We start from the raw sequence: 26,497 nt of genomic DNA, 5'->3' as shown, positions 1-26,497 counted from the left end.
AAGGGAAGGGTCGGTATGGGGATGTGTGTGTTGCAGTGAGTGACAAGGTTGGAATGGTGGTTGAGTTGTGATAAGGCCTTGGAGAGTATGGGTAGAGCCCTCATCAGAAAAGATCATTGTCTTATTTCTGAAATGCCATCTAATAAGGCTGAGGGATTCTTGCCACTTAGAATCGAGGATCAAGTCATAACTTGGTATGTCCAGAAGGAGGAAAGAGCCTCGCAGTGTATAGCCTTACAAGTTGATTTCCACATTAGGAACTCGGGATGAAGCAAAGACTTGTTTGTGAGAGGGTGAACTGAACTGGAGCAATTGGTTCAATTATCAATCCCAAGTGATGTGCAACCTTAGTATGGAGTAGATTGCAGTCTACGCTGGAATCAATGAGGACTTGAATGGGGATGGATACAATGGAAACTTGTAGTCTTGTCGGTTAACCAAAGTTAATACCTGGAATGGTAAAAAGGTCTAACATGTGGTACGAAGGATCGGGAGTGGGTTCATCCTCCGATGTACAATCATTAAACTCGGTGGTATCATACTCTGTGGTGGTTGCATCAAGCAACACTATCATAGGAACTTTGCATTTATGTTCGGGAACGTAGGGTTCAGTGCAATGAAAGCATTCCCGTTTATGGATTTTGTCTTGAACCTCGGTAGGGGTCAACCGTTTAAATGGACCAAGATGGTGTTGTGGTGGTTTAGAGCTGGGAACGGACGGTGTGGTATGGATGTTTGGTGGTTTAGGTAGGTATGGTTGAGAGAATGGTCGCCAAGAGGTTCGTTTTGCTTGGTTCTTTGTCTCAAAAATCTTAGCTAGTTTCTGAGCTTGATGGAGCGATTCAAGTTCCAACGCGAGGACATCATGGCTGATGTCCTCTTTGAGGCCACCCAAAAACATATGTTTCAGCTGGTTGTTGGTCCAATCAATCACACGATAAGAGAACTTAGTAAATTTAGCAATATACTCATCCACAGTGCCCAATTGTTGGATGTGTGTGAGTTGAGGATTCAATATTGACTAGATCACCACCACCAAAACGTTGGAGTAAAAGTTCAACAAAGAGGCCCCAATTATTTCTGCCATATAGTTGTTCAGAACCCCGCATCCAAATAGATGCATTTACACCAAAGTTACAACCATAAGGGTCATCCCTATTGAAATGAGGAAGTTGCATTTTGATGGGTTTAAATGATGGGAGGGATTTGGGTAGGTAACAAAGGTTGTAGGGGTGTGGGGTGTAGAAATAAGGGTTGGGGATGGTGCGACATGGAAGGAGGGGGAAGCGGGCGAAATGGTGGAGTAAAGGTGGGGAGAGAAAGGGGACAAAGAGGCATGTGGTTGCAAAGAGTAGTTGGGTCTACTGGTAATGGTTGATGGGGATAGGTTGGGTCGATTAGATGGAATAGAGGTAGGGATTGGGGTGAAGTTGGGGGATGGAGGGTTCGAGAGACCAAGACCCGAGTAGGTGGTTGTGGGCGGGGCAAAGAGGGAACGGAATGAAGGTTGATGGTGGGTTGTGGCGGGGGCGAAGATGGAATAGAAAAAAGGCTGAGGGTGGGTTGTGGTGGGGGCGCAGAGAGGTAGGGTTAAAGGGTGAGGCAGTGGTCGAGGTTGGGGTAGTTGGGTGGGTAGATTTGAGGAGACATAGCTCATCCAGCAGCAAGGATTGGAAGGCTACAAACTGAGTGGTCATGATGTTTTGGAAGGCTGTATTGGAGGTGTTCAAGTCGTCGAGTGTCTTTTGGAACAAAGCGTGTTGGGTTTCCAAAGAGGAAAGAGAGTCACATACATCTTCTACCTGGGTATGCAAATGCTCATGAAGAACATCAGCGGCAGCTGCAAGGGCGTAGGGGTCACAGTTCGGGGAAGGTGTGGTTTTGCCCATAGGTCGATGGGCTCTGATACCAATTGGTACACCTGATCGGTTCAAGAGCTTAATTTGGCAATAATTGTAAACAGTGTAGGTAATTTTACAAGGGAAAAGGGACAAGAAGTTCAAGACAAAGAAAGGAAAGTTTCATTCATTCCCCTTGAACATGAAACATTACATTATTTATATTTAAGCTAGAAGATAAACCCTAGCTAAAAGAGGCATGGGCTAAGAGCAAGAAAATCAAGTCAAGGGCTGTTAAGAGAGGGTTGGACTATGGCTGATAGGCACAACCAAGTGGTCCTAACATTTTGCAGTGAAGTTTTACACCAGAGAGGTGAGGTTTCAATGGCTTATTGTTGTTGTATGACCTCTAGATAATGATAGTTGAGTTTTGACATGTCGGTGACCATAGTTATATTCAAGAGCATATTTATTTGTAATTGATGTGCAGTGGTATCTCTATTGGTGACTTCCATGAAATATGGCGTTCATTCCTTTCTTTTCTTTTCTTTGTTTTTTGTTAAGTATTGTTTTGATTGTACAGATTGTTGATTTCTTGGTAACATTATTATTAAACATCTATAGTTCTTAGAAATCATTTAGTCATATAGTTTTTGCTTGTCCATACATCCATTCCTCTCTTTACTCATGTTGTGACCTAATTCTTCTTAAACGTTTAACACGGTAATTTTGACCTGGTGGGAAATAATTTCCCCGTCATTTTTGTCCGTGATGGAATGAAATTCCCGGACATGGTACATGCTCTCAATACGAAATCCAAGTCCCACATCCAAGAGAATTGGAGGATCCTTGACTTCTTCTCCCACCATCCGGAAAGCCTGCACATGTTCACCTTCCTATTTGATGACCTCGGAGTTCCACAAGATTATAGGCACATGGAAGGCTCTGGTGTTAGCACCTATACTCTTATCAGAAAGGCTGGGAAGGCCTACCCTGGGTCCAATGGTCCTTTCCCTTTCAGGGTTGATGCCTCGCATACGATTATTATTCAATTTTTTTTAACGAACGATATTATCTACACTAAAAGGGTAGGAGAGTGAACTAAGCTTCACAATAGGCTACCAATAAAATGCTTCAAATACGCCTTTGACGAGAATCGAACCTAAAACCTTACTTACAAATGAAAAATAATACTACTAGACCGTAATACTAAATAGCCCTAGCCCACGACTATTAACGAATAGTTAATCTCGTAAATCCTTTTCTATTTTCATTTATAAAAATAAAAAAAATAAAAAAAAAAAGGCGGCGCCTGAATAATAAAAAGTTTTCCATTTCTTTTATTGGAGCTATATATGAAGATTATGAATGATGCACTTGAAAAATATTTCTTTAATTTGATTGATACACAGATTCTTAATATGGATGGAGCCTCTCCTCCGTGTACAAACATGGATGGGCAGTCCTCTTCGTTTCCCCATTGCTCCTCGGATAGTCGGATTTGTATTTCTTTTGACGGGTAGCTAGGTTTCACGGTGGTGGGTGATCATCCTCAGGGGTTTGAGGAGGGATAGGTATCCAACCTGGTTTCTCATCCCAGTACATGTCATAGTATATGTGACCAGGAGTGTGTTCGGCCACACAGCACCATATACCAATATACCGCTTCACACGGTTCCTGAATTTCTCTTCCCTTGCCTGACCATAAATTTCACAAAGCATCACATCAGCACACGATAACTAAGCATGTAGTGCATGTTCAGGGATTAATACAAAACCAAAGTAAAACAGAAACACCAAAGACGATGAAAAGGCTTGCCTTGTCGGTGAAACCCGCGAATGCATCTTGCATAGAAGAAAACTGAATTACTTTTACATCCTTGAATGAGGAGAATACTGTCTTGAACTGCATATACAAGTGAAAACCAATTTCGTGTAAGTTACTCAGAGTTAGAACATCAGGATTCAAAAGACACTACTTATTAATAGGGTATAAAATACACATATTAATGTATACTCTTTCAAGAAAGAAATAAAATGCACTCACACACGCACAAACGTGCACACACGTATTAATTCAGATTACCGCTTCTTCGTTGCTTCTCTTTGGAAATCTGAGTGCTCCTAAAGGGGTGGTAGTGTTTAAAGCAACAGAGTCTCTGGTTCCTTCTTGACAAAGCTGGACATCAAGCCATGATTCTTTCACCTAAAACGAAGTTCATAAATGAAGTTTTCCGCTTAGTGATAGAATCAATAAAACTGATACTTTTGACTTAAAATTTTCAGACTCATTTACCTGTTTTGGCATCAATGGATTGTCAAAGAATGAGTATTCTCTAATACCGATTTGGGGCCCAAATATCTCCTCTGGCAATTCCTTAAGCATGACATTCACCTGCAACACACTACACTTTTGTTAGCTTCCACTTCCAGAGGCGATTTCATAATAGAACCTTGAGATACACCAATGTTCCTATGAATTATTTGTTCAATTGTTAGGAAGCTTCACTAAGTACAAACCCATTAATCTAAACAGTGGATCTTAATCAGTTTAAACTAGATGTAAGATTTGACAAATGACGATGGTGAAGAAAAAAAATTAGAAAATCAAAATTGTCCACGGGCAGGTGTAGGAAAATAATTAAATAACTTCTGTATGCCTCTTTTTCTCTCCTCAAATCCTTTTTTTCCAGTTTATTGTATTTAAGCTTCTCAAGTATCCAATCCAACCATGCATGAAATTTTTTGAAATTTTTCATATTCTATTAATCAGGGATTAGAGACAGTATTTTGAAGCTTGGCCAATGCCTTTTAAATGTTTATATCAAATGGTCGACACATAGGATAGAGAAAAGGGAAAATTTTGGAAACACATCTTGTGGTTAGATCGTAAAAAATATATTGTCCTTGGGCTTTACGTCATGACGCCTACACTTTATGTCATTCCTCAGTAACAAAAAAACCATTGATTTTAAATTAATATTGATGGAAGAGAAGTAGAGATTAGGCGTGATTTTGATGGAGTCTTACCAAAATCATGTGCAACAGAGGTGCTTTATTTCCTACCAAACTTAAATTTTGTGAGTAATATAAAGGAAACCACATAGACATGTATGAGACAAAATAAACCACGAGGATGAAACATGTTATGGGGCCTAAGTTATGACTGGTTTATCTGTAGTTCTGTTTACCTAAAAAAGACATTGTATTACCAGATGACTATTATGATGTGCATAAATAAAGAAAAGGGGAAGCCAATTCCCTCAACCATCATGAGGGGCAGTCGCACCACATCCAAACAAAAAAAATCAAATAAGAAAGAAAAGACGCTACCAGAAAACATCCCCTCTAGGAAAACCCCCTTCGCAATAAATCATGCTAAGAAATGGCAATTGGGTTATCACAATGAGATTCAATCAGAAAATTCAACTGACACTCCTAGTACTCCTAGTAGTTTTTAGCAATGCCAGTAACAGCAAAGTAATCAGCACAAATAGTCATTCAGACTCTGTCACACGTATAAATTGTGGAGAGGGGAAAAGGCTAAAATTCTAATTGAGCCCCTTGCAAGGATGACCAAGTTGATAATGTGATCACTACTTTTTGTCCCATGACATTGTAATTCAAATCGTTACTTCAAACAATTAAACTTTAGCAGAAAAGGAAAATTGAGTTAATATGGTAACCGACTCAATTTAAAAATTGCAACCCACATCCTGCTGTTTTAGTACAAAGGCTGCTTTAATAACAAACTCTACCAACGGATTGGAAACTTTATTACAAGGGTAATTTTCCGAGCAATCTTGTCTATTGAGGAAGCAAAGATAACAAACTGAAAAAAGTTAGCTCCTACAAACTGGACGTACCTCAAATACATGATCTAGAGGGCAAATAAAAGGTTGTCGAGTGATAGATCCCTCAAGAACACCAGGATGGGGAAACCACAGCTTATCCAACCTGCACCACAGTGGAGGCATCACCTATAAATCCCAAATAAAAGAGATGAAGATTAAAATACATAAGCAGAAAAATGCATATTTCATCTCAACTATAATGTATTCCAAACTTGTAAACTAAACCCTACAACCGTAACTACATATCCTAGCACTGTTGTTTGATTAATTAGAGGACCCATTTTTGTCCCTTATAACCCAAACCAAGAAACAACAGAGCACAGTATCTATAGTGTACATTAAGTGACAAATCAAATTGCACTGGGTTAAAGTTGAAGCATCCAATCGAAAACCACTTGGCTACTAGCGGAGAGGCCTAAGACTATATGTTGAGATACAAGCACTAGTATATCAGATGTAAAAATTTTATATTTTCAACACCATCTCATGTGTGGTGGTCTGAGGCAAACGGATGGATTAATTTATTATGGGATGAGATGGAGCACGTGTGGCCGAATTGGCCACGAAATGTGGATGAATTGCCCCACTCATATACCTTGTCAAAGTTAGACTATGCATTAAAAAACCAGTGGATTATTAGAGGAGAAGCCCATGATTTTATACATTGAGAGAGATACAAGGCTTAGAATATCAGATTTGAGATTTCTATATTCTCACAGAAGACATTACTATGTACTTATGAATATCAGTCAGGATCCTACTATATTGTTAAACGTGTAGGTCCTTACAAGATTTAGACTTTTGAATGACATTTGTTTTTTTACAAATTACACCAAGCCTTGTACGTGATATTTTATGAAGCATGCACAGTGGAACATGTTTGAATAAGGCCCCAATTTCCATGTAAGATGATGATGATGATTGCATCAACGCTTGTGTTGATGGTGAATTGTAACTTCACCCAGCTACATCTAAACAAACCAATCTCAAACTCCTTTAATGATCTGGAACTAAATTCATTCACCCATTCATCACCATAACATTTCAGTCCAACAAAATATACTTTGACATAAAAGAAAATGGAGAGATACATATTTTTCTTACCAAGGTTCGATTCAACAAAGAAGCAATAGAAAGAGCCATCCTTATCTGTTTTATCTGAAGAAAAACATTTAGTATATAAATTACAAGATGCAACATTATGATAACCCCGTCCAATGAATGTGAAAAGTTAATAGAAGCAGGTACACGCATACTTGGTAATTAATAAGAGAAAAATGTGATTTAACATTATGCTCCCCATCTAGCAACAAGCTCTTCGGAATAGATGGCTTAAATGACAAAAAACCTCCTGCATAAATTTCCAAATACCTTGTTACAAACGATGTGAAGCAGCAATTGTATAAAAAATAGTCATCAGTACTATTTGAACAAAAGACATAGTGGCATATCCATGTATTCACGTGATCAACTATTCCTTTCCAAATCACAAACCTTTTGATTGACGAGGAGGTTTGAAGTTCTGACTGAAAAAAAGATTTAGATAGTGTTTTTCGAATGAACACTGAAATGGTCTCGCATTCCTATAGAATGTTCATTCCCCCAAATAATAGAAAATACCATTCTATTCCAATGCTAATTCTAGCTACCAAATTGTACCTTAGTTTCTTTAGTACAAGAGTAAATAGCAGAACTGTAAATGTGAAAGATCAAGTTCAATGAGATTGGAAAGAAACCTTAGGAGAGATGATTCAAAGAATGATACCAAGCATTCAGTTAAAGCAAACAACTGAAAGAAAAATGCATCCTAATAAGATTGAGAAGAAATAAAACGTATGGCACAATGTCAGCGATATTTCCTTTTAGTACCTGGTGCATCATAGTATTCTGGTGGGTCATAGAAAACCATGCCTTCCCGTAGTCAGTGGCGTTTTCCTTCAGTACCTGCATACTGGAATGTGGTATGCACTGCATACGGCTCCAACCTCAACTGTTGATACATGGCCTGTCATTAAAGCATTAAAGAATTAAAGCTTAGGGCTTATGTGAAACAAAACCTTTTATAGCCTAGGTGGATTACGTACATGCAAGACACCTAACTTTGATAGCGCAATTAATGAAAAAAAAGGAATAACACTATAAATCTTGCCAAGATAAAATAAGAAGATCTAAAGTCCAAACTATCAAATAAAACCCACACCATCTACCTGGACAAAATATGTATGCCCACCACAAAATATACTTGCGGGCAAAACTCCCAGCTTGAGACTTCCATCAAAAGCATATACAAGTCCACTCTCCTCATCAACTGGTGGTCCTAACTGTCTTCGTACAAGATCATTAAACCCATTCTGGTCCCATATCTTTTCATCAGCTAGAAGCATATCTTTCCATTCCTTAGCCAATCTTTTAGCAGGATCTGTTGGCCGCCAGTGGAAAATTCCAATGTTGTAGGCAGCACCAACTGTTAAAGGCGAAGATACTACATCTTTTTAAAATTCTCAAAGGTGAGGTAATCATAAATCTATCTATCATGAAAACGAACCGTAACTGAAGCAATAACTTTGAAAATGAAAAATAGACAAGGGTGACCAGAGGCTAAGCCGGAGTCAAAATTGGACTGTACGAAACAATGTGGCTAGAGTGTGAACTGTGCATATTAGTTGTTAACCACGGGCACAACTTTTATGTTCAAAAATAGACATTGGTGAATCTTTTAAATCCAGGAAAGGAGTTGCAAAAACGTACAGCATGTGCATAAATTCCTTAATATACTACAGTCAACACTGGCATATATATTAATCCAACTTGGTATATGTACAAGAAGAAGATCCATAGAATCAAATAGACACAAGAGTAACATATTAGTATAGGTTCTTTAGGAGTAGGACAAAAAGCATATTCAGCAGTTCTTTTTCTTTTCTAAGTGCCTAAACACCCAAGAATAGTAATGAAGGTATCTACAGAAACGAAGAGTTCGGATCTTGTACTAGTATCTCAGAGCGGTCAAACCATGGTAATCCTTTGTGGTGGGATACATTTTCATATCACCAGATGTTATGCAAGTTTTACAAAAATCATCCACATGGAATAGCTTCATACAAAGAATAATGGAGAACAAAAAGAGAAATATTTATATACAAAATATTCACCTTGTTGCCAAATGTCCAACCTGTCATCAGTGACTGTTGGCACAACTTGATCACTGGAAGTTAAGACATCTGCTTCCAGATAGCGAGCAAGATATGGAAGTGGGTCCTGTCCCACGAAAATGAAAATAATTTATAAGAAATTTGATAACTCATCATGCCAGACAAAGGAACTAAACAATTAAGACTTAAACTAGCTGCAAAGTACCTTCAACCAAACCATGTCTGTATCACACATCAAGAGTTCAAAACCATAAGGGAGGATTGAGTCTATCAGGATAACCTTTTCTCTTCCCATCTTGTGGAATGTTGGCGATCCCCATCCGACATCTATTGTGCTCATATGGCTGCCCATGTCAAATACTGGAACTCCTTTCCAATACAAAGCCTCCAACAGTTTGGTGTCCATTGCACCTAACTCATCAAGTTCAAACTCAGAGTTGCAGACAAAAAATTCAGGAAATGGAACAATATATGCATACAAACTGAGAATACGGGTAGCTTACCAATGAGAAGGTTAGAAAGCCCCAGATCAGTCAAGTGTTTAACCCAGGTCAGGATAAAATCCATGAATGCATAATTCCCAAATGTCACTATAACGACATTATCCTTCACTCTTTGCTGAACTAGCTCTTTGCTCAGTCTAAATTTCTTCAAAGGTGGCATTTTCTTTGTGCGTGTGGGAGCTTCCCAAATAGGTCTTGTTGACATGCTTTGAGGCCCCAATGAAGGTGTGGACATTGCTTGAACTATTTCTGGTTGAGAAACATTGGGTGCTTGCTCTAACGGAGGAGAACCTACATATGTAACAATTTATGCATTCACATAAATAAAACACATGCACGAACAACAAGGAGACTGGGATAATAGACAGATTGCTTATTGAATGAACACAAACCATAGCAACAAGGGGTGCATTGAAAAAAAATAAAAAGGTCTTGAGTTATACAATATTACTGACTGCAGGGTAATCCATAATAGAACGTCAATATTAAATATACACAAAATTTGGTGCATATATCCAAAGCTTGGAGTCTGTGCAGAACTCAAACATACATACATAGACCAAAGCACTAAATTAGCTCTAACTCCAAAACGGCAAAATAAGAGCAAGAAAATATGTTATACAAAGGCAGTTACTACAATATATAAATTCGAAATTTTGGTATATAACAACAAGAACCATAGAGTCGATCACCTTTTCTTCTACCCAACCCGAAAGGAACATAAAAAATAAAAATAAAAATAAAAAAAATAAAAAAGCACCACCAAAGGTAAAAAATTTGATCATATAATTCCTAAATGAGGTTGCATTCATGTTCCCCGGTTACAATGTAATAGCTGAATCAGTTTCATCACTTGGCAATGTATGTAAGCAGTTGACATCGTAATTAGTTAGAAAGACAAGTTCATACTTCATATGTGTTGAATTATTAAATTCATAAAACCCCATTTCAAATATGCAATGTAAGTGCTAAAATTTGAAGCTTTTGCGGATAATGCATGGTACTTGTAAGAAAAAAAACGGGGAGAGAGAGAGAGAGAGGGAACCGACGGGAAAGCCAGGATGTGGTGGAATCAGCTGCAGACTTGCCGGAGTAGATGGCGGATATCACATACAAAGACGAGAAGACAATCCCAATTATTACAGCGGCGTATATCGTCGCGAACACTGGTTTCGCCTTGTCCAACGCATTCTTCCACCCCATTCTTCCTTCCATTTTTTTTTTTTCTTAGTGGGCGATTTTGGTTATTTGATCACCATTCCCGCGTTATTACCTTCTTCCTTCTTCTTTCTTCTGGGAGGGAAGAAGAAGAAAGAAAACCGAAAACCCTAATTGAAATCCCAATCAATCTGAATCTGAAAAAAATGAGAGATTTATTTCAATTTGTCTTCTTAGCTGCTCTCACAGGCTGCCCAGCTGCGAGGTCAACTCTTCCAGATTGCATGTTTGCCCGTTCTTCTCACAATTTCTATTTATTGTTAATGAAGAGTTCCTTTTGAGGATATTCGATTAGGATTTTGAGAAATTTTAATTCTTTTAATGAATTTAAAAATATTTAACTAAGATTTTAAATAATTCTTTAAAATTCAACGAGTATTCAATCAAGATTTTAAGATGGTTTATTAAAATTATTTGTGTCACATCTCAACTCGGGCCCCCACCACATCACGGGCTTGACTCCACCATAGCACGATATTATCCGCTTTGGGCCCCTACCATACCCTCACGGTTTTGTTTCTGGAAACTCATACGAGAACTTCCCAATGAGTCATCCATCCTGGGATTGCTCTCGCGCAAAGTCGCTTAACTTCGAAGTTCTGATGGAATTCGAAGCCTGAGCTCCCAAAAGGCATCGCGCCAGGTAGAGATGAAAATATACATATAAGGCTTACAGGATCCACTCGCCTGAGCGATGTGGGATCTTACAATTTGAAATCCAACTGCATTCAATTAAAATTTAAAAAAAAAGTTGATAAGGTGTATTCAATTATGAATTTATTTTAAAAAAATTTAAAAAGTTAAGGAATTTAAGGGAATTTGAGGGATTTCGTAATGTATTTTAAGTATTAATAAATCTCACATCTCTTCTCAGATTTCAATGAAGTTGAATCAAAACTTTATATGAAATCTCTACAAATCAATTAAACTCCATCACAACCTATGAATGTATAAATCCTTTAAATTCCCTCAAAATCTCAATTGAATACACCCTTCTTATTTTGTCATCAGGAGTACTAAAATTAAAAATAAAAAATAAAAAAAAATACAAGAAAAGAGGGGGGACATGTAACATCCCATCCCGGAATTATTGGAACGTACGTATGAAATTACCATTTTACCCCTAGTTCGTTTTTATCACATTAGTGTTGTGTTGTGTGGTGTTGTAGGACCACACACACTCATACCCTCTCTTTCCCTCCCGGGATTCCCTCACCCTTTGTCTATTCTCTGTCTCTGTCTCTCTGTCTCTCTCTCTCTCTCTCTCCCCGAGTTCTTCTTCTTCCTTCTTCAACATACGGACACACACACAAACATACTCAAACCTTCACGAATCAAGAAACCAATTACACCATTGAACTCGTGAGGTTGTGAGGAGCACAACCATACCAATTCCAGGTAAGAATTCTAACGTTTTCACGTCGTTTCGACGAGGTCCGTTTTAGTTACTATTCATGCAAACCTTAAACTAGTGTGTTTTTGGAATTTCTAAGCTTGTAGATGTCTTAGTGAGGTCCCAAGGAGCCTCGGAGTGTTTCGTTGGACGAGTTTGGACGTCGGGAAACCTGGGTTCAAAGTTGGCCGAGTTTTGAGCTTGAAGACAGGTATGATCGTATGATTTTTAGGCCTTAAAACTAGCCTATCGTGATTCTACTAGTCCTAAGCTTCATTTTGGTATAAAGATCGTGAAAAATGGTTGAAAAACGAAGGAGAAAGCTAAGTTTGAAATTTTCCCAGTTTTCCGGCACCGGAGTCTCGCCGGAGAAGAAAGAAGAATATTCCGTTAAGTTTAACGGAATATTCCTAACGGCAGTGACGGCGTCAGTTAAGTTTAACGGAATATTCCGTCAGTTTAACGGAATATTCCTGACGGCGTCAGTTGACGCCGTCAGTGTGCATGGCACGTGGCCGCGCGTGGGGGCGCGTAGGTCCGTGCCTATTTTGGCGCGTGGGGGCGCGTGAGAGGTCCAAAAATTATTTTAAAAATATGGTTGTGATCCTGAGGGTGTGTAGAGCACGTTGGTATATTCAATTGTCCATTTTGAGCAATGTATGAGAAGTTGGTTAGGTGCTTTTAAATTAACGTTTTCGTAGCTTTTTCGCGTATAGGTGATTCGTATTCCGAGGACGAGCGTACACACTCGAGGCAGGGGGGCTACGACCCTTCCACTTATCAGTGAGTGGGTTTTTGGTTTTCCGTATATACCTATATACATTTATATTCCCAGAAATTAAATAGAAAAGGTTATTTGTTTTATGCCATGCATCATATGAATGTCGTTTACGCATCATCGCATGTATTAGTAGTGGCATACATATATATATATGTGTATTTGGTGCTGTGGACGCACAGGTAAGTGCCAGGTAAGTGGTATTCATGTTGTTATTCAGTAGTAGTTTGAAATGCTTAGAGAGCTCATAATCTGCACCCCCGGTGTTAGTGCTCCCGCCCGTGGCCAGGGTACAGTCCTTCACGTGATGTTCACCCGCACCACACGCTCAGCTTGGATCCAAGTTAGGTGCATAGGCTTGTCGTATAGACCACATTAGGTGGTTCCGACTTGTAGGTGACCCACGATTATTCGCACAGTCTTCACGTGATCGTAGCACTAGAGCGTATATATATTACACCCAGTCTTGTCGTACAGACCACATTAGGTGGTTCCGACTCGTGTGCAGATTCAGTTATTGAGTTGAGATTGGAGCTCTATATGCAGCCGTACAGGTCACGTTAGGTAACTCCCCGCTGCTAGATTATATGTTATGGATGTGAATTACGCTTGAGCATTTACATTTGATTATGAAATTCCGTTGTGGCATATTCTCGAGCATGAATGGCATATTTTGGAGCATGATTGGCATATCTATACATACGTATATATGTTCATTTTCTGGGAAGTATACAGGTTTTACGGCGAGGGGTTATAATGTATTTTGCTAAAGAGTTTTCAAAGAGCTTTGTTTTTGCCCACTCACGCTTTTGTTTTTGCGCCCCTCCAGGTTCTAGTGGTCTAGCAAGTTCGGTGGTTTTTCCCAGAGGGCGTCCCGGCATTTCTGACAGACACTCACCATTGTAGGGTCACCTTCGGGTGTATTTATGTCGCAACTTTCCTTTTTGACTGCTGTAGACTTGCTCTGAAATTGTGTCTCACATACGCTAGCACTTGTTTTAGTACTTTGTATGCTAGTTTTTAACTATTCGTACTTTTATATTACTATCTTCATAGCTTCCGCACGCGCACATGGCTACGTCACCTTCGTGTGACGGCCAGCACGCCCTGATCTCGGTCGGGGTGTGTCAGGACATACAAAACAAGTGGTTGAAAAAAAAAATACAAGAAAAAAAATGGGGCATTAGACCTTAACCCTCTTGAAAAAAGAAAATACAAGAAAAAGATAAGGTGGACATGGACCAAACCTCTCCAAAATAAAACCTAAAAGGTAAGAACCTGCAAGACAAGTTGCAAAACCAAAAAGGAAAATCCAAAAAACAAGTTAAAAAGAAACCACACATCAAGAAGGGGGGACACCTGTAGATTGGCATACCCAATAAATTTGATTTTAGAAAAGAAAGAATCTTTATAGGTGGAGTAATATGCCAAACAAGTGAAGACGAGAGAAGCCATAAATTGGCCAATTTATCAGCAACTGCATTCCCTTCTTGAAATGTATGAGAGCAACGAAATACCATGTGTTGTAATTGGGAAATACAGTTCTTCCAACAAGTCTAAAGCGACCAAGGAGGACAAAAAGAACCAGAAGCAAAGGAAGATACCACACTAGAAGCAATGTTCTAAAAATCGGCCTAGGTGGCGCCTAGGCGCTGGGCGATGGAGCTCCGACCCGATTTAGACCAAAACGTTCAGTTAGGTGGGGAGGACTTAGGTGGGCTAGGGGGAAATCTAGGGGGTTTGAATCTCGCTGCAATTTTGCAGAGCCCCGGTGAATTTTTGCAGCTCGTCTTTGTGAAGATGGGGGAAGAGAGAGTGCGAAGAGGAAGAGAGTGTGCGAAGAGAAAGAAAGAGAGAGACTATTAAACATTTCATTATGTGGTGGTGCAAGTTGTATTTGAGATCCAATTTTGAGGTTCTGATTCTTCTGAAAGGGTGAAGAAGAAGAACGAAGATAAGGGAAGAAAGTGCGAAGAGAGAGAGAAAGAGAAAAAGAGAGAGAGAGAGAGAGAAAAAGAGAGAGAGAGAGAGAGACTAAAAGATCCAATTTTGAGGTTCTGAGAAGGCAAAGAAGAAGAAACGAACAAGTTATACAAATGACATTTCACTTTCCAAGGTAAAAAACTGGTGATAACTAAGGTTTACCTTGGGTGATGTGAAATAGGGTGGACAGCTACTACTTGAAGGGTGATGACTGATGACGAAGGACCACCCACTTGCATGGGCTATTTATATAAATGTTATGTGTCATCACCCACTTACAAGTTTGGGATATATATATTATATATATAAATTATAAATTATTTAGATAATATTTTCTTTTTTTTTCCCTAGGCAAGCATATTATATATGCACATAAAACATTCACATATGTATATTCTTCTATAAGAAATAACATATTATTCAATAATTATTTACATCTGATATAGTAAATTTAATTAATTTATATAATATATAAGAAATTTACCTAAATCCACCTAGGCCGCCTAGGCACTCGACTAGATCCCACCTAGCCACCTAGGCGCTAGCCCACCGCCCAACCTTGACTAGAAGAGTCACTTTCAAGCCATAAATTTTGTCAACCTTGCTCGTAGGCCAACTCCATAGCAAGAATGACATCATGAAGCTCCGCATAGAAAGAAGTACGATGCCCCAAGCCTAATGAGAAACCACCAAGAAAATAATCTACAAAATCTTGGAAAACCCCACCATAAGCTGTAGGACCTGGTTTATCTTAGTAAAGCCATTTGTATTCACTTAACCTAGGAAAATGGAGGGGATGCAAAAGAATAGGAACTATAAAATGAAATTTACATGACTTAGCCGCGATTCCAAAAGAGATTAAAAGTTGCTTATCCAGAGAAACACGTACATGACCATGAGTGAAAACTCACACCTACCTAATCCATGCCAAGGTGGAATGACAAAGGCATGAAAAAGAATGAGGCTTACTTTCAAACTTCATTTTATTACGCATCTTCCAAATAGTCATTAGTAAGAAAAACCCTAATGTTGGTCAGACATTGTGAAGTTGTGGAGAAAACTGCTTGACACAAAAACAAGCTATAAATCCGAGAAAGAATCAGTAAACTGAAAAATAGTGCCAAATTGAGTGGCAAGCCAACACTAGGCATGTTGTGTAAATTCACAATTAAAAGAATAAGGGCTCATAAATTCAGAGTTATTGTAACATATTTGGCATATTGGAACCATAGGAATGCCCCGTCGTTGAAGTTGATCCTCTGTTGAGAGTTTTTTGAAAAGAATCTTCCAAACTAAAATAGATTAGTGATGTGGAATGAAGGGACGCCAAATAATGGAAGCCCAACTCTTAACAGGAAACCGATGATGAACATTTTCATAGCCATCAAAAAATGAAAAGACTCCAAATGTAGAAGTTTCCCAAAATGACACGTCATTGTCCTCATCAATTGGAAGAGGCATCTCTAAAATCTCTTTAGTCAAATCTGGAAAAGTAAAAGAAAAAAATAGAAGAAATAACCCATTTTCCCATATGAATAATGTTTGAGACCTTAGTGCGAGATAGAGAATGAGCAAGTTCAGTAGCACCAATAACCTCCACAATAGGCATAACTAACCACTTATCAACCCAAAGAGAAGTTGTTCAGGCAAAGATTTCTTTGGAGAAGACTCCTTGGACCTCAGCACAGCTCCCCAAAGGATTGGCACTTTAGATGTATATGTTTGGTAGTCGGGCTCTTGTTTACCTTGTGTGCTGCAATAAGAGCTTAAAGTTAGTTCTGAAAGGTGCCTTTGTGGGGCCTTAGGTGTAGACCTTGAGGCTCGCAATCAAAACTAACTAAATGCTTAGGTGTGCCACTGCTATCTCAGTATAATAGATGTTGAACAAATGTGTTTTAAGTTGATTACTTGGGCCCCAAGTTACTCAAACTTCTTGTTGCCAAAGGATTGTCATAGATGGGTTAAGTCTATATGAAGTTCTTTTTCTTGCCTTGTAAATAAGGACTTTTAGTTCATGGTTTTGTATGTTTGAATGAAGGGAGTCCTTAGCCCATTAAGTTATTCATTTAATCCTAAACTAATCTTTAATGAAAACATATCCATTAAGCTAACCAGATCCAGATGCAAATGGGACTTTTAAAATAGAAAAACAGGTGGAAATAACTTGAATACATGCTGGAGAATGCATTAAGCAATATATCTACTAATTTAGAAAACAAACAAAGAGCTTTAGGCAAGATTTAACCTTGTTTGGCAAGGTTGAACTTCTTGCAGTCACTTATCTTTGAATTTAAAGGGGTTGTATGCTAAAAAGGGATGGATGGTAAACAAGTTTACACAAGGGAATTGATACTACAACACTGAGGGATGTAGCAGAGCTTTTACACTAAAGAAAAGATAACTTTCTAAGGAAACTATTGGCTAAAGAACTATATCTTCTTTAGCCATTTTTGTCTAATTATAACCAGCATCATCTTTAGGCGTGGATCCATTAATGTTTTTATAGTTAACACAACATTGAACTGCATTAGTTATAGCTTTTAATACAGGTACAAATGTTGGCCAACCACTCAACATATTTGGCAGGCCTAATAAATCCAATTTTTACTAGTCTCTCAATCTCTTCTTTGACCTTTTCGATCTCTTTTGACATTCTCCATGGTGCTTGTTTTACAGGTTTATATCCCTCCTTAATAGGCATTTTGTGTTCTACTAAGGTTGAATCTAAACCTAGCATTTAAATGTAATGCAAAGCAAAAAAATCTTTAAACTCATGTAGAAAGCTGACTATCTTTGCCCGATCTTCAGCTCCCAACAGGCCACTGATCTGTATAGGCTTTGGATCCTCCTTACTTCCCAAATCAATGGTTTCTAAAGGGTCTTGTACCTCTGGTGTTGTCTTATGAGGTTATGCACACAAAAATTCAACTCCAGACTCTCGAGCATATCCTCAGGCCAATCCAAGTTATATATACATTCAACCATTTTTATGGCTGCTTCTAACTCTTTTCCAAAAAACTCTTCTTCACCCCTGTTCTAGCTGCTTGAAGCTTCTTCCTTCCATTTTTCTTGTTCTTTGGTCGAGCTTTCCCTTTCTTGTTTTATCTCTCTCTTATATACCAACAGTCTTTTGATTAAAGACCTGATTGCAACTACTTGGTCCTTTTTTCTTTGTTCCAACATTACTGGTGTTGGGAAGTTAGGATAATATGGTGTTTGTCCCATTCTTCCCTAGTGAGAAACAATCCTTGTTCTAGAAGCTTTTGGGCTATCACCTTAGTCGGGCGGTCGTTCTCATCAGCTCCTATGCATTGGAGAATCCTAACACTGGGATTATAAAAGCTGGCTTCTGCAATGTTGGAAGTAGGGAGGAATGGCCGTGATTCGGCCTTTACCATCTACCAAAACCCTAGTCTCATAGCCCCTTCCTCATGGTAAACAGCTACTTGTTGATGCAAATTAGATGGTATAGAGAGACTCTGATGAATACAATCCCTACCAAGCAAAGCTCCATAAGTAGAACTATTGTCCACCACAAAGAAAGCTAAAATGATTTGCTTGGAACCCAAGTCAACCTCCAAGGGCAATATCCCATGAGTTCTGGTAATGGCTCTAGAGAAGCTAAAGATTATCAAGTTAGTCGGAATAAGATCTCCCTCGCTTCTTCCCAATTTCTTCATCATTTTAATGGTATTATATTGACCGCACCTCCTCCATCAATCAAAACCCTCTTGAAGGGTACCTTCTCCAAATGAGCAGTTACATATATGGGCTTGAGATGGTTAGCCAATGCCAAACTCGGGCGGCTAAAGACCATTTTATCTGAATACACCCTTTTGGGCTCTTTCTTTGCAAGCTCGAGCAAACCTGTTCTGCCCGCATCTCTTCTTATTTCCTCAATGCTAACATGTGCCATCATAGGTTTTGTGGCCAAATAATCACCCTCCATTGTGGCAGGTTGATTAGGCTTGGCGCAAAACATAGTAGACAGAACATATGTCATATTTATGTGGAATTGCTAGGTTCAGGTAAATCCTTTTTTTTTTTGCCCTTAATATGGTCCATGAATTCATGTAACCATGTATGTGCTTCTTTTGGCAACATTAGCTTGGGCAACCTTTCCTCTCGAGTTCTACCAAAGTTCGACATTTGCCCTGGAACTTCACAAAGAGTATCAACCAACAAAGTTAAGGGCATTCTCTTTTCAGGCGAGATAGTTCCAAAACATATTGGTTCTGGACTCCATCTTGAGGTTGACATCATTACCATATTCTCTTGAGTTTTCCTTAAGATTTTGTACTTTCCCAAATAAGGGCTTTGTGGCACATGATCTCTCCCCCCTTCAGTCTTGCTATTAGCTCTTTCGAGCTCATTTTTGCTCCTCCATTTAAGTTGATTTCTTTTGCCATGAGGCACTTTTTCAAAGGCTTATGATGTAGCAGGAACTTTTAGTGATTTCATATGGGCTTTGTGTTGCCTTTGGACTCTCCTAATCATAGAAGCTCTCATTTCCTTGTCAGGTCTCCCATCTTTTCCAACTACATACCATTCCACCCGAGTCGGGCAGAGTCATTCTTGGTGACTGGGGATACTATGCTCTTTGTTCTTCCTTTCATCTTGACGTCATTACCTTCATAACTTGGCTAAGGAGGCCTAACCTCCACCCATTTTGGTATTTTGGCTTCTTTATCTTCCACTTGTTCTGAGGTTTCGTGATTCCTAAATACCTCGAACAAGTTTTTTGGTTCAGAATCTCTTCCTAATCTTTGGAAAACATTTCTAGAGGTCTCCTCAGCAGCTTGCATGATGTTTCTACGGGCTCTTTGTTATTCCGTCTCTCTTCTTCTGATTAACTCTTGATCAATAATAACTCCTGATGCTGGTGCTTCTAGCTCACATACACATTGACACTTGCTACACAACACCAGCCCTTTAACTATGGTTGTTTTAGGTTTCTCAGGCAACGTGATAACTCATTCTATAGGCCTGTCAACTTGCCTTCTTTCTACCTTTACTTCCCAAGTGGCTTTTCCTTTTCTCTCCTCAGCCCAAATCAAGTTAATCATGTTTATTGGGGCCTCTGGGAAGGGATCTGTGTTAGTCATCATATTAGCTTGAGGTTTATCTAAGAGCAACTTTCCTTTGACCATAAGGTCTTATATACAGTCCCTGAACTGGACACAATTAGTTATGGAATGGTTGAAGGTATAGTGCAGCTTGCAATACTTTTTTCCTCTTAATTCTTCTAGCTTAGGCATATTCTTGGTGCTGTCGGGCACAATTACTTTTTCCTGCACTAACTTTTCATAGATTTCTGAGGCCTTTGTTAAATCAAAGAATAACTCTGGTCTTTAAGGGGCTTCATAGGGATAAATCCACCATTATTCATCACCATTTTCTGATCCTTGACTGGCTGGATTAAACATTTTACTATTAAAAGTTTGAAAGGGGTTTAGGCAAAGATTTCTCTAGAGAAGGCTCCTTGGACCTCAGCATAGGTCCCCAAGGGATTGGCACTTCATCTTTGTCTTTCTAAACCTCATCATGAAGTCTTCTGTAGACTTATGCTTATATTGTTTCACCTTCACTAGATCATTCATAGTCATCTCAGGCTCCACCGTATAAAACTGTTCATGAAAAGCCATCTCCATTTGCCCCCAGTTAGCAATAGAATTGAGGGGCAACAGAGAATACCACCGAGATGCTAGGCCAACCAACAAGTTCCCAAACAATCTTAACTTATAGTTAAGGTTGTCTTCAAATGCCACACAATGGTTGGAGAACTTGAAAATGTGATTTCTAGAGGACACACTGCCATATTCTTCACTAAAAATGTGAAGCGCGAGCATCTTAAAGTTGAGGGGAAAAGAATTATGTTCATCAATATACTCTGGATATGGCTTCTGGTAGGTGATCCTAAACAGTGGGTGAGCCTAAGGTTGAGCATTCTGGACCACCATCCTTCTTAGTTCGGCTAATTCTTCTCTGAGTTAATGGTTGGCTATATTATTAGGTGGGGTATTAGGAGGTTCCCACTTCGGGCTTCGATCATTGCCCGAGAAAGTTTCCTTTGTTAGTTCAGCCTTCCTCGATCTGGCCCCTCCTCCCTTATTAGCCAATGGTGGTGGCCTATAAGGGGGATGTTTGTCCACAATTGTGAGCTTAACTTTCCCACTGGATTCTCCAATTAATTGGGGCATCCTATAATTCTTTCTTTCTTGCCCGCTCTGCCCCCTACTATCTAGTGAAAATAATAGGGGGTCGGGCAATTTTGTTTCCAAGATCTCTTCTAATACTGGCTAACTAACTCTAGATCCTTCCTTATTTTTCCCTTTATCCTTCTTTTCCTCAAGCAAAGGAAATAGGGGCACAACGGGTTCTTTTTCAGGGCTTGCTTCTCTCATCCTTTCCTTGGCATAACCATTTTTTGGAGTAAAGTACTCCAGATCTAATCTTCTTTGTAGACTTCCTTTTAAGGAATAGAGTCTACTTATTTCTCCTCAAGTTTCCAAAGTAATCTTCTCCATACTTTTCAACACTTGCACCATGGTGGCTTATAAGTCTTCATTAGTTACCTTTCCTCTTGACTTCTTAGATGCAGTCAGACTCTCCAAAGTAGTTGGTCCTCGTAGGGAAGGGAAATCTTCTGGATGGTCTGTCATGCTTGATCTTAGTAGACACTAGGGTGGCCCTTCGCTTCTTCCTTCTCCTTCTTGGCATACAAGACTAATATGATCCCACGAGGTGTGCCAAAACTATGTTCAGGCAAAGATTTCTCTAGAAAAGGCTTCTTGGACCTCAGCACAGCTCCCCAAGGGATTGGCACTTTAGATGTATATGTTTGGTAGTCAGGCTCTTGCTTGCCTAGTGTGCTGCAATAAGAGCTTAAAGTTAGTTCTGAAAAGGTGCCTTTGTGGGGCCTTAGGTGTAGGCCTTGGGGCTCGCAATCAAAACTAACTAAATGTTTAGGCGTGCCACTGCTATCTCAATATAGCAGATGTTCAACAAGTGCGTTTTTAGTTGATTACTTGCGCTCCAAGTTACTCCAACTTCTTATTACCAAAGAATTGTCACAGATGGGTTAAGTTTGTATTAAGTTCTTTTTCTTGCCTTGTAAATAAGGATTAGTTCATGGTCTTGTATGTTTGAATGAAGGGAGTCCAGAATTCCTTAAGTTATTCGTTTAATCCTAAACTGATATTTAATGAAAACATATCCATTAAGCTAACCAGATCCAGATGCAAATGAGACTCTTAAAATAGAAAAAAAGGTGGAAATAACTTGAATACATGCTGGAGAATGCATTAAGCAATAGATCTACTAATTTAGAAAACGAACGAAGAGCTTCGGGCAAGATTTAACATTGTCTGGCAAGGTTGAACTTCTTGCAGTTACTTCTCTTTGAATTTACAGGGGTTGTATGCTAAAAAAGGAATCGATACTACAACATTGAGGGAGGTAGCAGAGCTTTTACACTAGACAAAAGATAACTTTCTAAGGAAACTATTGCTAAAATGACTGAATATGGGTTGATTTCAGCTTTCAAATGCAAATCTGGCTTGAGAGCAGAGTTTGTATGTTTGTTTGATTGGTTGTTTGAGTGTCTTTGTCTCTGGGGTCTGCCTCCCCTTTTATAGACAATTTGGCCCAACTATTGTAGCTTTTGCTCTTACCTAAAAGCACTTGGAGGGTAGTGAGTCATCGACTTTTTACTAACAATGTCATTGGAAAGTGCTCTTTGGCTGATAGTAGGTTAGTTTCCATCACTTGTCATTTCAATTATAGGCAAGTGGCTTGTATCTTGGCTGAGAATGCTTTAATTTGCTTCTGGGTTCAATGCTGGGCTTCGGGCAAGTTTCCCTTTTAGTTGGCATCCTTGGGTTTCCTTAATTAAAGCCCAATATTCAAATATTAACCCAAACAGAGGTACTATAGCCATTCCCAACCATCCAACAACACTAATGAAATAAGATATGAATAATGGATTTAACACTAGGCCATATAGAATATCGTTTGTAACAAGAATAGTATAAACGACCATGTAGCTGGAATCGCTCTCGAAAATAAACACTCAATGGAGAATCAAAAGTAATAATAACGCATCCAAGTTTTAAGAGAACATTAGGATTTGGAGAGCAAAGATCACGTAATCCCAAACCACCCTCATTTTTCAGTGCACAAATTTGTGACCAAGAAACCATGACAATCTTCTTTGAGGTCACCTCATCTGACCATATAAAATTGTGAGCCCATCGCTTAAGAGACCTCAACAAGGAAGAATGCCACTGATAAATAGAAAAACTATGCAAAAGCATACTCTACAAAAGCATATAGAAGAATTCGACGAAAAACTTTATGAATTTACTATCTATATTCTATAATTAATTGATTAAACGAATTTAATATTAATTAATTTTTATTAAAATGTCTATAATATAAATAATTTTGGTTATACCTAAAAATTCTTTGAATTAAGCACCATCCAATTTCCATCGTAAAAGCCAAACTCTTGGGTGCTAAAAGAAAAATATGAGATTTTTGTGATGTATCACAAATACAACTAAATAAACCAAGTGTTATAATATAAATAATTAAATAATTGGAAAAAAAATATATCCGAGTCTTCATGTTAAATAACCCGACGCCCTGAAAACTTCTCTCTTGCTCGCAGGCTCGCAGCCTCGACGACTCCTCTCCTCTCCAGTGGTACGAAAAATGGAGGGCTATGATTGTCTGGGTTCGATCAAACGGCTGCAAAACTTCTCTCTGCTTGTGTCCCTGCGACGTTGACAAGGAGGATCACAATTCACAGCGTAAGAGATTCAATCAGTTTCGGTAATTTCTCAATTTAGGGTTGTAATTCAATTCAATTCTCTGAATGACAGGTCACTGGGCTAGGTGCTTTCTTTGGCTCGTTCCTTCTTGTTGAGGTATGCTGCTGTTGTCATTGTGGTTTCCACAAATGCAAATTCTGTGCCTTTGTTTCATATGGAATCAATCAAAACACTTCTGAATTTGTTCAACCTATCTTCGTTAGATTAACTTCACCTCTAAGCTTCCAACAAGAAATATTAGTTTGATTCGCTTCAATATCAATGTCAAAACGCTTTCAAAGTATTAGTTTATTGGGAACAGACTGTCAGATTCAACCTTTGCATATATATTTTTAGCTCCTTCTTGTAAGTTGTCAACTGTAACAGATTTTGTCTGCACCACAATTGCAATGTAATTTTTGGGGTCTTTCATGTTGATTATGCTTTTTATTAATATTGTTTCGACCAATGTGAATGTATTGTTGGCTGCACTGTGCATGTTTATCATGTTTTTCTAAATTTCCGTTGCCTTCCCAACTACGTTCTCATTCCCAGTCCATTTCATTGTAGGAGCCCAAACACCACCTAAAGTATGACTCTTGGGGTGACTCATTGTGTCGCCGCTGTTCCAACATACCCAATCTCTAAGCGTCGACATAAACCTCCTCGGTCTTTCTCTCTGCGGATCTTATCAAAATCGAATCAAGTTTCAGATCTTAAAACTCAGCAGTCGACCTTTTATTCTCTCGAGCCAACAAGAGAGTGAGTTTCCAAATCATTTCATATACTCATAATGTCCCACGGAACCCACCTGGTCAACTCGGACTTGTGCAGGTGTGAGTGCTTCAATATGTACAAGCAGCAGGTTCCTTATAGTCAGGCATGGGATTGGCAGAAGAGCATAGTTGAGGATAAAAAAACTCTGATAGAGAGGAATGAGCATTGCCCAGACTCACTGTTTGTCCTTCAGCATCGTCCTGTGTTTACCTTGGGAACTGCTAGTTCAGAACAGTTCCTTAAATTCGATATCAAGGATGCTCCGTTCGACATTTATCGAACTGAACGTGGCGGCGAGGTTACATATCATGGTCCGGGTCAGGTACTTCAATGCCTGAATTTAAACATTTATGTTTTCGAAGATGTTGCCATTGTAATTTGAACTTGTTAGCCCATCGTGATAAAGTAGGAATCAAAATCTGAACGTGTGACTTAATTGTTTATAGGGTCAGTTTTTCTAACCTTGGATGCATACGTTTTTCATTGTAGATAGTTATGTACCCTATTATGAATCTACGAAATCACAAGATGGATCTTCATTGGTACCTCAGGTCACTTGAGGAGGTGATTATCCGTGCTCTTTCAAAGACATTCTGTATCAAGGCATCTCGGCTTGAGGGCCTCACTGGTGTTTGGTATGGTATGCATCTTAAAACAAAGGCATGCTGTCTCCTTCCTTTTGTATTATAGCTTATTATCATTGCCAATACCGGGTTGTTGCTCTCATAGCTTCCTTACAAGTAGTGGTTCCTTGTTCTTAATTTAGTCATGTTGAAAAAAAGTTTAAAAACCAAGAATATTGGTATTGAAACTGGCAGCTGGAATTTTCCTGTGATGTTTATATTTGAATTTTTCTTCAGGAAACCAGAAACTGGCAGCCATTGGAATACGAGTCAAACAGTGGATAACATATCATGGCTTAGCAGTGAATGTGAATACAGACTTGACCCCTTTTTGTTGGATTGTACCTTGTGGGTTACAAGGCTATCAGGTTGGAAGCATTAAAGGCTTGCTTGAGGAATTTCAGACATCTGCAGAGTGTGGAATAGCAGATCTACCTGATCCCGATGATGGCCAGCTACTTGATATTACTTGTAGATCTTTGATCCATGAGTTTTCAGAAGTTTTCCAGGTTAGAATCAATTATGAAACCATGTCAAGTTTGGATTTACAAGCCATCTGAATCTGAAATAGGAATGAATTTATTCGAGGGCTACATTTCTAAATCCTTTGTCGATCTGAATGGATATGGCATGTTGACGATCTCTGAGCGTTTTATTTTTAAAGAGTCCCCTGAGAAGTAGGTCATGACAACAGCAGAACATTAGAGCAGGATTACATATTGCTACTTTTACATCCTTAGAAGTAACAACCTAGCATACTTTTCAGTGCCACTATAAAGTCGCCTGGGGTCACATAGATAGCATTCAATTTCCGATGGAGGTTCTTAATACCGTTGTAACAACTTTTGCTACAACAGTTGTAATAAAAACCGTCAGTTTGAATGAAAACTTGAGTGTACTTAGACTGAAATTGATAGGGCTCTCAACTTGTATTTAGCGATGCACGTTATAAGATCTACATGAGAAGATTAAGGTTCGAATCCTTGCTTTCCACCAGACTGATTTCTGTGCATGATGATGTCATTGTATTGGTTAAATTGACACATTACCTTGAAGAGCCTTTCAAGCTAATTGCATTTGATACTGGGAAGAGCTTTTCTACGAAGCTGTGCAACTAGTTCCTTACATCTTTAATACTTGTGGTTAATACGATGGCTATCATATTGATATAGGTGACAGTTTTGTGTCGATACATGTTGATATGGTGCACGAAAGAAAAATACAAGTTGCTACTATATGTACATCATGGAATACAATAATCTGCTATCATTCCATATCTGCAGCAAAGCAGAAAAAAACTTGATAAAGTTCTAATATGAACACATAATACCCAATCTTAATGAAACAAAAATTGAAATGAAATCAAGAAAAGGGGAGAACAGATCAAGGGGTAACATCATTGCAAAACCGATAAAGGTCGAGGTTGTCTTTTTTAGGAAGGTGGCTGAGAAGTGCTCGGATACTGATGAAGTTTTGAACATGCCAACACTCGCTGGTCCAACGTATACCCCTGGAATGGGCCGTGGAGCTTGTTTCAAATTTCAATGGCTGACGACAGACCAGTT

The 26,497-nt window shown here is 38.9% G+C and overlaps 2 protein-coding genes across 7 annotated transcripts; one reads left to right on the top strand and one right to left on the bottom strand.

Moving 5' to 3' along the window:
- Nucleotides 1–3,155: 3,155 nt before the first annotated feature.
- Nucleotides 3,156–10,803, bottom strand: LOC137731948 (arabinosyltransferase XEG113). Of its 6 annotated transcripts, none has more exons than XR_015957937.1 (12): nt 10,397–10,803; nt 9,348–9,638; nt 9,050–9,255; nt 8,845–8,950; nt 7,900–8,156; nt 7,562–7,697; nt 6,797–6,850; nt 5,705–5,818; nt 4,135–4,233; nt 3,925–4,044; nt 3,658–3,744; nt 3,156–3,536 (listed from the first exon to the last, which is right to left on the bottom strand). XR_015957937.1 is itself a non-coding variant. In XM_088688083.1 (9 exons), exons 2-9 carry the CDS (start codon nt 7,599–7,601, stop codon nt 3,369–3,371), a joined length of 777 nt encoding a protein of 258 aa, XP_088544209.1. In that variant the 5' UTR covers nt 7,602–7,697; nt 7,900–8,040; the 3' UTR covers nt 3,156–3,368. The 6 variants fall into 6 exon arrangements, 2 of the variants coding, with proteins under 2 accessions (XP_088544209.1, XP_088544210.1); XR_015957938.1 differs by having other exon boundaries at nt 5,705–5,795; nt 10,397–10,799; XR_015957939.1 differs by having other exon boundaries at nt 5,705–5,795; nt 9,125–9,255; nt 10,397–10,706.
- Nucleotides 10,804–23,318: 12,515 nt separating this feature from the next.
- Nucleotides 23,319–25,928, top strand: LOC137731616 (octanoyltransferase LIP2p, chloroplastic). The gene is made up of 6 exons (XM_068470772.2): nt 23,319–23,532; nt 23,605–23,649; nt 24,103–24,294; nt 24,367–24,631; nt 24,799–24,949; nt 25,170–25,928. The coding sequence occupies exons 3-6, from the start codon at nt 24,125–24,127 to the stop codon at nt 25,490–25,492; spliced, it is 909 nt and encodes a 302-aa protein (XP_068326873.2). The 5' UTR covers nt 23,319–23,532; nt 23,605–23,649; nt 24,103–24,124; the 3' UTR covers nt 25,493–25,928.
- Nucleotides 25,929–26,497: the final 569 nt, after the last annotated feature.

This window comes from Pyrus communis, chromosome 16, assembly GCF_041283825.1.
Source record: "Pyrus communis isolate YQ-2024b chromosome 16, ASM4128382v1, whole genome shotgun sequence".
In the NCBI taxonomy this organism is placed as follows: Eukaryota; Viridiplantae; Streptophyta; class Magnoliopsida; order Rosales; family Rosaceae; genus Pyrus; species Pyrus communis.
Note: the sequence above shows the minus strand (reverse complement) of the source record. Positions and strands in the feature narration are given on the sequence as shown.